Source organism: Vipera ursinii (genome assembly GCF_947247035.1).
Source record: "Vipera ursinii genome assembly, chromosome: 9".
Classification (NCBI taxonomy): Eukaryota; Metazoa; Chordata; class Lepidosauria; order Squamata; family Viperidae; genus Vipera; species Vipera ursinii.
Window position 1 is genome coordinate 21313643 of NC_139523.1, and position 14752 is coordinate 21328394.

The 14752-nt window shown below is 46.8% G+C and overlaps 1 protein-coding gene across 1 annotated transcript in view; it reads left to right on the forward strand.

The window, feature by feature from the left end:
- The window catches only part of GRIK5 (glutamate ionotropic receptor kainate type subunit 5), a gene marked incomplete at both ends in the record, with an annotated part of 33247 nt that extends 18992 nt beyond the window's left edge, over positions 1-14255 (forward strand). Inside the window, 9 exons of the mRNA XM_083369385.1 lie at positions 581-784; positions 2525-2638; positions 3624-3733; positions 5755-5928; positions 8159-8324; positions 9563-9788; positions 10102-10230; positions 12304-12425; positions 13899-14255. Of these exons, the coding sequence (XP_083225511.1) occupies positions 581-784; positions 2525-2638; positions 3624-3733; positions 5755-5928; positions 8159-8324; positions 9563-9788; positions 10102-10230; positions 12304-12425; positions 13899-14255 (1602 nt within the window). The remainder of the gene's footprint in view (positions 1-580; positions 785-2524; positions 2639-3623; positions 3734-5754; positions 5929-8158; positions 8325-9562; positions 9789-10101; positions 10231-12303; positions 12426-13898) is intronic.
- Positions 14256-14752: the final 497 nt, after the last annotated feature.

Genomic DNA, 14752 nt, shown 5'->3' on the forward strand with positions numbered 1-14752 from the left:
TTGTCGATCAGAAGATCAGCAGTTTGGCGGGTCGAATCCCGAGTGCCGCGTTAACAGAGTGAGCGCCTGTTACGTGTCCCAGCTTCTCCCAACCTAGCAGTTCGAAAGCACGTAAAAAATGCAAGTAGAAAAATAGGGACCGCTACGGTGGGAAGGTAACAGCGCTCCGTGCGCCTTTGGCGTCTAGTCATGCCGGCCACATGACCACGGAGACGTCCTCGGACAAGCGCTGGCTCTTCGGTTTTGAAACGGAGATGAGCACCGGCCCCTAGAGATAGAAACGACTAGCACGAATGTGCTGGGGAACCTTTACCTTTAACCACACTATGTATTCAACAAACAGTAAGCCTTTCAGAAATGAAATGATCCTGGGCTTTTATTTGGATACTTGAGCTGGAAGTTGAGTTGGGTTTGGGGTTCTCCTGTCAAAAACAGGTAAGATCTTGAGGACAGTTGTCTGTCATCTACTAGCTCAAAGGCCTCCAAGCCTGGCATCTTTAAGACTTGTGGACTTCAACTCCCAGAATTCCCCAGCCAGTGCCCACTACCTCGTATTATATCCTGGCTTTCACTCTTACAGGAGAACCCGTACGTGATGCGCCGGGCAAACTTCCAGGAGCTGTCTGGTGCCGCGCAGTATGAAGGCTTCTGCGTGGACATGCTTCACGAGCTTGCCGACATCCTTAAGTTCCGTTTCCAGATCAGACTGGTGGAAGACGGACTTTATGGGGCTCCTGAACCTAATGGATCTTGGACTGGCATGGTGGGAGAACTCATCAATAGGGTAAGGCTGTTTGGAAAAGCCCACCCCCACCCCGCCTCGTTTTTTCCCCCCTACAAAAATTTCCACTAACCAGACAGTTCTTAACTGTAAAATTGTATGTGGAAAGCAAGTTGCTTTTAGGAGCCAGAATCTAACCCAAAGCTGAAGGTTGCAGATCAATGCATCCCAGTTTGGTGCATCAGCAGCTAACTGGACCTGGCTGTTCTGCATGGCTATTCAATTCTGGTCTTTTCAGAAAACTGTGGTCTTAATGGTGCTTTCTCCCCCCCCCCCATCCCTCACGAAAGTCAGCTTCGTGCAGCAGCAGCAAAATGATAAATAAGGAGACAGATCTGATACCAGCTCCCTGCAAGTAGAAAGCTATTTGCTAACAGGCATGGCTAGGATATTTTCTCCGTGGTGCTTCTTCTGGTGGAGCTGACGCTGGCTTGTTTTTGCTTTCTCTCTTATCCCAAGAGAAAAGAGAGTAAGAAAAATGACATCTCTGCTTCTGAATGGGTTGAACATTTGTTTGTGGGTGCACTTAGCCTGCAAAGAAAGGCTGTCTATAAAATGACTCACTATTACTCAGTAGTAGGCGAACCAGATCTGGACTCGTTTGGATAACTATAAGAAAGCAGCAAAGGGATACATATATTTTTCTGCATCTCTCTGTCACTTTTCTAGTGCTTTTTGAGATTTCTGCAGGCGAGATCTGATGGTTCAGATCAATGCAATTAAAATAATCAAATTACAGATAAGCCTCAACTTACAACTATTCGTTGGGTGACTGTAAAAATCGACTTACGACTGTTTATCACGCTTACAACTGTTGCAGCATCCCCACGATCACGTGATCGAAATTCAAGAGGCTTGGCAACTGATTCATATTTATGACGGTCGCAGTGTCCTGAAGTCAATGATCGTCTTTCTCAGCCTTCTGACAGGCTGTGGTCACAATTTGAGGGCTACCTATATTAATTGATATGGGCAGTTCTTGACTTACGACTGCAATTCCAGTTCTAAGTCATGGTTGTTAAGCAGGTCATCACATGCCTGATTTTAGGACCTTTTTTTTTGCAATGGTCATTAAGCAGACATGACATCGTAAAGTGAATGCCTCGGTTGTTAAGCGCCCATTGTACACTAGGGGGTGTTTTTTTGCCAGACATAAATGCCCATTGACAGCAGAATGGTGGATTCCAGCAAAAACATCGTCAATCACGATTGACCCCGTCCCCTTTGAAGGATACAGGCAGTCCTCGATTTACAACCACAGTTGAACCCAACATTTCTGTTGTTAAGCGAAGCAGTGGTTAAGTGAGTTTTAGTTCCATTTCACGACCTTTCTTGCCACCGTTGTTAAGTGAATCACTGCAATTGTTAGGTTAGCAACGAGGTTGTTAAGTAAGTCCGGCTTCCCCATTGATTTTGCTAGTCAGGGAGGTCACAAAAGGGGAAATCACGTGACCCCCCCCGGGACACTGCAGCCGTCATAACTATGAGTCAGTTGCCAAGCCTCTGAATTTGGATCACGTGACCCTGAGGAGGATGCGACGGTTGTTAGTCTGAAAAACTTAAGCTGTAACTCAGTTTTTTTCAGGGCTGTTGGAACTTTGGACGGTCACTAGATGAACCGTCGTAAGTCGAGGACTGCCTTTAGTCTTTGCTTGGGTTCCAGCCAGCCAATGAAAAGACTGCAGCAGGCGGGCAGTCTTTTGTGTTTGAGACAATTAACGTTTCCTGTGCTTTGCCCTTCAGAAAGCCGATCTGGCAGTGGCGGCCTTCACCATCACAGCAGAACGAGAGAAGGTCATTGACTTCTCCAAGCCTTTCATGACCCTGGGGATAAGCATCTTGTACCGTGTACACCTGGTAGGTACAACTCTGCCTTCAATTGGAGGGAAGAAGAGTGGGGGATTATCTGGGGAGATCACCTACTCCATGCTTTACGTCGGTTCTGTTGAGTCAAAACGTGGTGACAAAACTGCACCTTATTAAACATAAGGCTAGGGACGCGGTGGCTCAGTGGGTTAGGACACTGAGCTTGTCGATCAGAAGGTCGGCAGTTTGGCGGGTCGAATCCCAAGTGCCGCGTAACAGAGTGAGCGCCTATTACTCGTCCCAGCTTCTGCCAACCTAGCAGTTCGAAAGCACGTAAAAATGCAAGTAGAAAAATAGGCACCACTACGGTGGGAAGGTAACAGCGTTCCATGCGCCTTTGGCATCTAGTCATGCCAGCCACATGACCACGGAGACGTCCTCGGACAAGCGCTGGCTCTTCGGCTTTGAAACGGAGATGAGCACCGGCCCCTAGAGTCAGAAACGACTAGCACGCATGTGCGGGGGAACCTTTACCTTTACCTAAACATAAGGCTATATTTAAGGCAGGAAGTCCCTCCGCTCGGAAACTTCCGATTGTATGGACCTCAGCTCCTAGAATTCCCCAGTCAGCCTGGAATTCGGAAACTTTAAGTCTACCCGTAGAGAGCCAGTTTGGTGCAGTGACTAAGGACGCTGGACTAGAAACCAAAGCAGCAGGAGTTCTAGTCCTGCCTTGGACACCAAGTTAACTGGGTGACTTTGGACCAGCGGAAGAAGGCCATTGCAAATCATTTCCCCCCCCCAAAAATCTCAAAACGGCGCCAGGACTTGTCTATTTAGTTGACAGGAGTCAAGAAAGATTTGGAGGTATATATAGACAGACACAGAGAGCAAGAGATATCCACACATCTAGAAGTTGATAAGTTTGGGAAAAACTAATTTATTGCAATTCACTCTTTGGAACTAGACTTGTTATTAGAAAATTCAGAAATACTTCCGTGAACTTCTAATCTTTCTTTCTTTCTTTTTTTAATAGGGACGCAAACCGGGGTATTTCTCCTTCCTTGACCCCTTCTCCCCAGCTGTTTGGCTTTTCATGCTTCTTGCCTATCTGGCAGTCAGCTGTGTCCTCTTTCTAGCTGCTCGGTAAGTATTCCCTATGAGAGATTCATTCCTAGACTGTCTTCCATGCTGCCTTATGTGTCATCTCAAGCAAGTGTGGCTTCCTTAGATCAGTGTTTCCCAACCTAGGAATTCCCCAAGGTGGCTATGTTGGCTGAGGAATTCTGGGAGTTGAAGTCCACACATCTTCACATTTCCAAGCTTGAGACACAGCCTTAGAATTCAGGAGTAGGCAACCTTGGCTCTTTTATGACTTGTGGACTTCAACTCCCAGAATTCCTGAGCCAGCCGTGCTGAAGGGAAAGGAAGTGGTTTCCAAGCTGGGCCATGCCGGCTCAGGAATTCTGGGAGTTGAAGTCCATGAGTCATGAAAGAGCGAAGGTTGCCTACCCCTGCCTTAGATACTTCTTCTTGGAATGCTGTTTTGTTCTGTGATCCGTTGTCAGTAGGTGGGAGTAGAGTTTAATAAAATTCTAACCAAGTCATTGCATTCTACCTGGAGGTAATTCTGAAGCAAGGAAAATTAAGCTCACATCCAGGGATCTAAAATTTTATACAAGCTCCTTTTGTCCCTTGCCTTTATTAGAGGGATTGTTATTATTGCCCCACAGAAGAAAAAGGGGTGTTGCAAAGGTCTCAGAAGGGACCCTACCTAGTCTCTGGAACTGTATAGGTGAGCGGGGGGTGGGGGGAAGTTACTTACAGACCTGCACGATTCTGTTATGATAACCCGACAATAAAATAGAAGTAGTTCATCTGGGTGTGCTTTCTGTCTGGGCTACCTTGCAAGACTAATATCGGTCTTATAAGTTTGAAAGCACGTTTCTCCCTTGTTGACTTTACAGCCCAAGGGAAGTGGGATCTGTTCTGAGAGGTTGGCCACATCCCCAGTCTTCTGTGTGCTCACCTGACCGTTCCCCTGTCTGTGGCTCTTTCCGTGCTCCTTCCCGCATCCCATTACACCTAGTGTTTTACCATTTCATTTTTTAAAAATGTACAATTTAGAACTCTTTAATGTTTTCTAGACCACTGTCATTTACTCAGAAAAGCTCTCCTTTTCAAAAGGCTAGTGTAGAGCAGTGGAGTGGAGTGTTATATATTCAGGATGGACAGTATTTAATATTTTATTGTTATATGATGTATATATAGGGGTGTGGCTCTATACATATGTTGTGTATAGTATGTTTTAGGTGTGTCATGTATGTGTTTCACTTTTGAGAGCGGGCAACTAAATTTAATTTTTGATGTGTGCCGTTGTGCCCACAGTAAAAAATGACAATAAAGATTATCTTATCTTATCTTATCTTATCTTATCTTATCTTATCTTATCTTATCTTATCTTATCTTATCTTATCTTATCATCTTATCTATCTTATCTTACCTTATCAACTTATCTTATCTTAGCTTATCATCTTATCGAAGGAGAGGTAGATCCTGGAGGTGGAGTTAAAAGAGGGATCAGTCTAGAATCTCTACATAGCCATCAAAGTCCAACCCCGTTGGAATTCCGTGCATCCTTTTCTAGCTCCTAGCAGGCGTTAACTGTTAGTTGAGAATATTCCTGTGCACAGGCATTAGCAACAGAGGTGTGGTCCTTGACTTACAGCCACAATTCAGTGCCAAATTTCCATCGCTAAGCAAGACCGTTTCTTGCCCCGGACATTAAGGGAATCACTGCAGTTGTTAATTGAGTGACAAGCTTGTTAAGCAAATCTGGCTTCCCCATTGACTTTGTTTATCAGAAGGTCGTAAAAGAATCCCGGGACACTGCAGCCATCCTAAATGCATTCCAGTTGCCATAGGGTCATAAGTCACGTTTTTCAGTGCCGTTGTAACTTCGAACGGTCACTGAACGAATGGTTGTAAGACGAGGACTGCCCTGTCAATCAGTGTCAGTCGTCCTTCTCGGGAGGACCTGATCTTTCAGGCCTGACCCCTGAAAGTAACAAGGCTAGAAGAGCCATTTTGCAGAAGGAGGGAGGTTGGTGTACACATTTAACAAATAAATAAGGAAAAAAAGTCTGCCATGTTTCTTCCTCCCGCAGGCTGAGCCCTTACGAATGGTACAACCCTCATCCTTGTCTCCGGGAGCGTCACAACATCCTGGAAAACCAGTACACACTGGGCAACAGCCTCTGGTTCCCAGTCGGGGGCTTCATGCAACAAGGATCCGAAATCATGCCGCGAGCTCTTTCCACCCGTTGCGTCAGCGGGGTCTGGTAAGCAGCTGTGCGACTTAACATCCGAGCTGGCTGAAAGAGAGAAATTGTGCAGAGGAAAGACATGCTCGCACAACACAATCTGCCCAAAAAGACAGGATGGGGTACAGGTCGTCCTTGACTCACGACCACAGTTGAGCCCGACTTTTCTGTTGCTAAGTGAGACGTTTGTTTGGCTCTGTTTCACAACTTTTTTTTTTTGCCACGGTGGCTAAGCGAATCGCTGCGGTTGTTAAGTTGGTTGCGCGGTTGTTAAACGGAGCTGGCTTCCCCCTCCCCCCCCACGGACTTTGCTTGTCAGACGGTCGCCAAAGGGGATCACACGACCCCAGGGTCGCTGCGAGCGTCATAAATAAGAATCGGTTGCCAAGCGTCCAAAATTTGGATCACATGACCATAGGGGGCACTGCAACGGTCGTAAGTGTGGAAAAAACGGTTCTAAGTCACATTTTTCACAGTGCCGTTGTAATTTTGAACGGTCACTAAACAATCCGGTGTAAGTGGAGGACTAGCTGTATCAAATTGGCCACAGGTTTGGGAAAATCACCATCGTTTTATCTCCCACCTTCCTTGAACGATTTAATGTGTAGGGCAGGAATGGGGAACCTTGGCTCTTTTATGACTTGTGGACTTCAACTCCCAGAATTCCTGAGCCAGCCTTTTTGGGAGTTGAAGTCCACAAGTCATAAAAGAGCCAAGGTTCCCCACCCCTGGCCTAGGCTGCTCTGTGACTTGTGGACTTCAACTCCCAGAATTACTGAGCCAGCTATGCTGAGGGGAAAGGGAGAGGTTTCCAAGCTGGGCCATGCTGGCTCAGGAATTCTGGGAGTTGAAGTCCACGAGTCATAAAAGAGCCAAGGTTCCCCACCCAAGGCCTAGGGGATGGGGGTGGCTGTTTTTCCCTCTTAAACACATGATGCCAGCACCTACAGATTTCAGCTTTTTTAAAGGAATACTAATGAGGTTTGCAACCCTTAATTGGTAGCTTAATTGGCACTAAAACTTTAGGTGATTAATCAGTGGGGAGCATTTTTAATTGCTGAGAACAACACTTCATCTGTGGGATTGTACATTAAGGGCATATTGGTTTTGACATGTTGATGCAATAGGCGATAATTTTTTTTTTCAAATGATGAATTCTGTTTATTGGCGTGCCAGCTTGCCACGTCTTTCTTTCAAAAATCTTAGTGACATTTATTGACTTATAATTCAGTTTTAACGGCGTCCGACTTTGAGTTGTCAGTTAAGAGCAGATTACAGGTAGTCCTTGGCTTAGGACCGCAATGGAAGCCAAACTTTCCGTTGCTGAGCGAGACATTCATTAAGTGAGTTTTGCCCTGTTTTACGACCTTTCTTGCCACCGTTGTTAAGTGAGTTGTTGCAGTTAATTAGGGACACAATTGTTAAATGAAACTGCCTTCCCCTATTGGACTTTGATTGTCAGAAGTTTGCAAATGAACTGTTGTAAGTCAAGGATTATCTGTACTGATGAACAAATCTTGAAAGCAGTGTCGGCTTCACTATGAATTTATTACTGTTTTATATCTCTAGCTCTTTTTAATGCAGGTGGTCCTCACTTAATGACCACAGTTGACCCCAAAATTTCCACTGTAAGTCATTGTGGTCATTAATCAGGTCACACGTGACCTGGCTTGATTTAATTACTGTTTTGACAAGGGTCATAAAGCTAGTCACTGGTTGTTAAGCAAACCATGTAGCCATTAAGCGGATCACTTGGTCACATGCTGGCTGGGGAATTCTGGGAGTTGAAGTCCACATATCTTAAAGTTGCTAAGGCTGAGAAAGGCAGCTGTATAGAAGTGCCTTTTTCACTGTCCCAGGAAGCCTTAGGACAGGGGTCCCCAACCCCTGGGCCGTGGCCCGTTCAAAACCGGTCCACACGAGTGATGGACAAGCACGCCAGTGTGCACAGCTCCGCTTGTGCGAGCAGCAGGCATGCACACCCACCGTTGGCGCAAATGGAGCTGTGCATGTGAGCGCTTTCGCCTGCTACTTGTGCAGAACTGTCCCCTCTCCTCCCCCTTTACCGCCGCCACCAGTCTCCAAAGCCGGAAAGCTTTCCGGACCACTGTCTTAGGAGACACATCTAAAGAGTTGTCTTGCCAAGACTTGCTCCCGTTAAGTAAACGTTGAATGTGAAATGCGGAGATTTTTCCTTGTCTCTCTAAAAACAAAAATCAAACTGGGCTTCCTTGTTGCTGTTGCGAAGGTGGGCCTTCACCCTGATCATCATCTCTTCCTACACGGCCAACCTTGCTGCCTTTCTCACCGTGCAGCGCATGGAGGTGCCTATAGAATCGGCGGATGACTTGGCTGACCAAACCAACATCGAGTACGGCACCATCCATGCCGGTTCCACCATGACCTTTTTCCAGGTGAGCGTCGTTTTCTCTTTTCCTTGCAGAGCTGGGCTGCTGAGGGAGGGCCCTCTTCTCCAAACCCCCCTGCGATTTTAGGCGAGGGAGGCTACCGGGTGGTTGAGCATGGTGGAGTTTTTGTCGTTTCCCCAGACGAAGAAATTCTCCATTGCCTGCACATGTTAGTTCTGAAGGCCACCATTGTACACCCCTGTGGTGTTTTGATGAGGGCATTGTTTTCTGTTTGATTGTTTGTCTGATATCGATTCCTTCTTATCTGGGTGTAGGCTGCTCGAGAGAGAGTGCGTTCTGTTCTTTTTTTGTTGTTGTTTCTTTCTTTGCCTTTTTGATGGTCTCTTTCGAATGGTGTGCAAATGTGGTGTATCTCTATGTGTCTGTTAATGGCTGATTTGTCTGAATGACAAATTTCCAGGAATTCCCTAGTGGTTTTGTGATTTTGCTTGGTCTAGGAATCTCACACTTTCCCAATTGAAATAATGATGGAGTCTGTCTATTGATCAGTCTACTAGGATCTCTCCTCTCCTCTCCTCTTGCCTCTCCTCCTCTCTCCTCCCCGCCCCACCCCTTGATCTCCTTCCTTCCTTCCTTCCTTCCTTCCTTCCTTCCTTCCTTCCTTCCTTCCTTCCTTCCTTCCTTCCTTCCGCAACCTGTATCCATAGTAACAGCAGCTGTCTCTACTCCGAGAGACATTAACGAAGGGAAATCAATCATCAGACAAGGTGACAGGCCTTGATGACAGAAAAGGAAAACCTACATCTGCTTTGCACAGATCTCTGAAAATTGTTTTTTTTTTTATATCCTATCTAAAAAAGCCCAGCTTGCTGCAGTCTGCAAGGCCAGTTATTTTTAACAAGGAGACTGGCTTGGCCTTGCCGTGTTTGAAAAGCTTGGCTTGTATAATTTGGTTTTTTGTTTTTTTTTAAAAAAGAGCTTCTTAAAAGCTGCCTTACTTCCCTGGCTCTGCTACAACAAAGGGCTTCATAATTTTAATGATACGCCAAAGCAAAAAGACCAATTTGCCCATCCTTTTGAGAGATGCCTATTTGCTGGGGAGATAAAGTAGAGACAGGAGAAGAAATATATGCCTCTCTTATAAATTCCTTGGGAAAAGTTTGCAATAGCAGTTAAGTCAACAAAGGACAAAGGCACAAATCTTTCTACTACACTGTGCCTGGAAACGGTCCATCTGTCACATGAAAGCTCCTTATGCTTTGCTCCTCTCTCTTCCCAACCAGAACTCTCGATATCAAACTTACCAGCGCATGTGGAATTACATGCATTCGAAGCAACCGAGTGTCTTCGTAAAGAGCACGGAAGAGGGGATTGCTCGGGTGCTGAATTCGAAATATGCCTTTCTTTTGGAGAGCACGATGAACGAATATCACCGGAGGCTCAACTGTAACCTTACCCAGATTGGGGGGCTACTAGATACCAAGGGCTACGGCATCGGGATGCCCCTGGGTGAGCAACAGTAACTGGCTTGGCTTGGAGGAGGAGGAGGAGGAGGAGGAGGAAGTGAAGAAGAGGAGGAAGAGGAGGAGAAAGTGCAGAAGATGAGGAAGACGAGGAGAAAGGGAAGAGGAGGATGAAGAAAAAGAGGGAAGTGGATGAGGAGAAGGAAGGAAGAGTAGGAAGGGGGGAAGAGAAGGAGAGGGGAGGAGGAAGAGGGGAGGAGGAGGAGCAGAAGGAAGAGGAGGAGAAAGAGAAGGAGAACGAGGAGAAGATAGAAAAAAGCGGATTGGTGTCTGAAGGTTGCCTCCTTATCCTCCCGTAGGTTCTCCATTCCGGGATGAGATCACCTTGGCCATTCTGCAGCTTCAGGAAAACAACCGATTGGAAATCCTGAAACGCAAATGGTGGGAAGGAAGCAAATGCCCCAGAGAGGAAGACCATCGGGCCAAAGGTCAACCAGTAGAAAAAAATCGGAAGGGTTGGATGTTAGGAGCTGGGGGAGTGGGGGGTCTCTTAAGTACCAAAACGACGGATCGATAGATGATTCATCTTTTCAAAGGGATGACCTTCATCTCAGAACCTCAGTGGGTGGCCGCGTTTAGTCAACCTGACCTAGGCTTGTAAGCTAAGCGGAACCCCTCCGAGGGTTACGAGCAGTCCCTAAATTAAGAACAAGCCCTGTTCCTAAACGTGTCTTTAACTTGAATTTGTCTGTAGCGTATGAATTGGGCCCCTTATTCCCTAAAAAATGGCGGACCGTGTTCTTCCTTGAGCTGACAAATTGCTGAAACGCTGCAAGAGTCTTGTGAACCTTTTTTTTTAATATACAGCTAGTTTTCAGCGGTTCGTGAAAACACTTGTCCATTATTTGGCCCTTCTTGATCCAAGGACTGCTTGGACTTACATGGTAGGTTTCTAGGGCAGGGGTCTCCAACCCCCGGGCCATGGACCAGCACCGGTCTGCAGCATGCCAGGAACCGGTCCCACGCAAACAAGCTAAGCCCCATCCGGGGGACGCATGGAACATGCAAAATCAGGGTCCCTCCAGTCCCGGGAAAAACCTCTCTATGGAACTGGTCCCCGGTGCCTGAAAAGTTAGTGGCCATTTTAGATTTAAGTTTTGGGGGAAGTGCCCTCTTGTGGCCATACAGTAGATTGCAGGCAGGGGAAAAACGTGAACTGCCAAGAGATCTCTTATATCAGAAACCTAAGGTGAAGTTTAATACGGTAGTTGCTCCTTCTCTGCAGAGACCCCTGGGAAATGTAGTTCTGTGACGGAAAGGGTTTGGTTTCCTAGAATGTAAACAACAGCATCTTTTGGAGGAAGATCTATTCATCAAACTGATCCAAAACTGTGGGGCCTTTGGTGCTCTCTGAGCTTGGTTGTTTTCTTGCAGACGTTTTGTTACCCAACTAGGTAACATCATCAATGCTAAGTCTTGCCCTGTCACTCCAATACCTGGGAGTGGTTTTGACGGTTGCTTGAGTAGACTTGTTATTTATTTATTTATTTTATTTATTTTATTTTAATCCCATTTATATCCCGCCCTTCTCCGAAGACTCAGGGCGGCTTACAATCTAAAGCACAATGTGCTTAGCAATAGCCTTCATTCTATGTATATGCCTGCTTATTAGGGCTTTCGCCCCCCCCCCCCAAGCGGCATTATTACAAAGTCAGCTTATTGCCCCCAACAATCTGGGTCCTCATTTTACCTACCTCAGAAGGATGGAAGGCTGAGTCAACCTTGAGCCTGGTGGGACTCGAACCTGCACTAATTGCAGGCAGCTGGTGTTACTTAAGGAGGCATTAGCCCACTGCGCCACCAAGGCTCCTTACTTACTGTTATTTACTGTTCGATTGTCTGGGTTGGTATTTCCCCAAGGGGCTGCTCAAGGAACTGTCAAGAACACTTGCCAAGCACCCAAATTTTAATCACATGACCGTGAGGAAGCTGCCATAGTTGTGAGTGTTAAGACTTACTAGACATAGCCAAATTGACTGCTTTGATCAAAGAAAAAAAAACACAATTCCTTTTGTTTCTACTTGGAAACCCCTTCTGGACTTTGTGCTTGAGGTGGAAAAAAAAACCCGACATGTTGATTTTGGGTTTTACCCAAATGAGTAGGTTTGTTGTTATAGAAATGGCTAGTTTATATTATTATGTAAAAGTAAAAAGTTGAGGTTTGATGTTATTATTCTACTGCACCAAAGGACATCGTTGTTTTTTTTTCTTTTTTCCCCTTTGACCCACGCTTTTTCCTCCCTTATTTCCTCCTATTTTCTTTTGCATATTTTTGTATTTTGTATTATAAACAAGTCAACAAAAACTTAAAAAAAAAAGAAGAAATGAGGACTGCTCGTAAGTCCCTTTGCTCGGTGCCATTGCAACTTTGAATGGTCACTCAACAAATGGCTGTAAGTCGAGGGCTACTTCTCCTCTGTACCGGGGGGGGGGGACATAAGCATCCATTGCCACGTGTCTCCTATCAGCTCGTATCCTTCACACTTCATTCTTTACTCCAGGGCTGGGCATGGAGAACATTGGAGGAATATTTGTGGTGCTGATCTGTGGACTCATCATTGCCGTCTTTGTGGCTGTCATGGAATTTGTGTGGGCCACACGGCGCTCGGCGGAGCACGAAGAGGTGAGTGAGGCTGGGGGACGGGCACAGGGAGAGGGGAGAGAAGGGAGGAAAGCCGAGGCTAGGAAAATGAAGGAAGCCTTGCACGTTTCTTTACAACCAGCCTTAAGCAGAGAAGGAGCTAAGCCACAGGTTCTTGCCAAGCCACAAGCAGAAGCGTCAAAGGAGATGATGTGTATCCACGACAAAGAAGGAAACAGCTGGAAACGAGAGGCTGGATTTAGTAACCCAAAAGTGCTTTTTTCAGAAGGCAACTGGACTTGAGGACGTTTTGCTTCTCCTCCAGGAAGCTTCTTCAGTCCTGACTGAGTGGTGGAGACTGGAAGGATTTATATTCCTCGCGGTCATCCGGTCGTTAGGACTCTTCCTGAGAGTCGTTCAGTCAGAACTTGAAGAAGCTTCTTGGATGAGAAGCGAAGCGTCCTCAAAGAAAAAAAAAAGAAAGTCCAGTTGCCTATTGAAAAAGCAGCTTTGGGACAGACAGACAGCCCTGCATAATATAGACCTGTGATTTTGTTGAACCCGTTTTGGGGGGGATTGTTCCAACAATTTGTGACAATGGGATCACAATCTCTGCCATGGGTGCAACATTACTGATACTTCCAGAATGGCACTAGTTTGAGTACAGGCAATCTTAAGAACAATAATAGGGACTGGAATTTTTATTGTTAGTGATGGAAGTTCTGGCACTTCCAGTTGCCATCATTAAGCAAATCCTGAACGATTGTTAAGTGAGGATGTCACATAGTCTCTGTTTGTGACCTGCCAGCTTCCCTATTGACTTTGCTTGTAGGAAGCTGACCAAGAAGGTCATAAATGATGATTATGTGATCATGGGGATGCTGCAAACGATATAGGTATGAGGACCCAGTTGTACGTAAGTATCACTTGTTCAGCACTGTTGTTAAGTTTGAACAGTCACTGAATGAGTGGGTGTTAAGTGAGGAGCACCTGTATTTTGTTGCACAACTGATGCTCAGTTTACAATGGCAATTGGGACCCGAATTGCCCTCATTATGTGACACTACATAACTATACGGCTCAGCGACAAATTGCTTTTATTAAACAAGAACTTTACAGGTCATTAAGCAACTGTCTCCAGGGCTTCCGATTTCCTGACGGCTTCCCCATTGACTTTGCTTATGGGAAGCTGGTAAGGAAATTGTGATCACGTGACCGTGGTTTGCTGAAGCATAATCATGAACTGGGCACAGAGGGCCCACATCACAATCACATGACTGTGGGGATGCTGCAACAGCCAATACTCCACGGAATGATTGTAACTACTACTCTCTCAGCACTCTTGTGAAGTTTGAATGGTAGCCCAGAATTCCCAGCCCGTGCACATTCCATCTGACTGAATGGTATATATAGGATCTCCTGCTGGAACAGGGGTTTGGACTATATGACCTCCAAAGTCCCTTCCGAGTCTGCTATCCTCTGTTATCCTGACTGTTTTCTGTTTCCCTCCTGCAGATCTCGGTTTGTCAAGAGATGCTGAGGGAGCTACGTCACGCGGTTTCTTGCCGCAAGCCGACTCGCTCCCGACGGCGACGGCGCCACTACCCCATCCGCGGGGGTCTTTCACTGCGATCCGTCCGGGAGATGCGCCTCAGCAACGGCAAACTCTATTCGGGGACTTTAGTGACAGAACCAGGCCCTCAGCGCCTGCTGGAAGAGCCCCCCAGGCCTTGTACCCACGTCCGCATTTGCCACGAGTGCCGGCGCATCCAGACTCTTCGGGGAGCTCCCCCGCCACCCCGGGGGCCCCCGCCGCCTGAAGAAGGCACTCCACGGAGGGGAGTCCCCCGCGAACTCAACGAGCAGGAGTGACTGCTGCCCTGCCCTTGCTTTTTGGCCCCCTCCTGGTTGACCTTGCCTTCGCTCATCGGCGGAGGTGCCTCCAGTTAGAGATGTACGCTATGCGTATGCCCTGAACGAGGGACCCAAAACTGGGAGGACCCACCCAGCCCCACACAGGGACCTTTGCCCTTGGGGGCTGCGGAAGTTTGCAGCTCTCCTTCCAAGTGTCCCGGAGAAAGAAACCCACCTACTCGTTCCAAAATACAGGGGAGAGAGGGCTCCCTTTTTTTGCGCCAACCTCCTTATATGAGAACGAGGTACTCATCCTGCCTGGTCTTTTCCTCCTTCTGCCCCTCGCTCTCCATCACCCAAATTTCACCCTCTGGGTGGATGGATCCACGGTGCCTGTCAGGGGCACTACAAGAAAAAAGAGCAGAGTCGTGCTTTGGGGAGAAGAGATCGCGAAACTGTCTACTTTTCAAGAAGAGCTCTCTCCTCCAGGTTGTCCTCCATGTTTTCTGGACCTC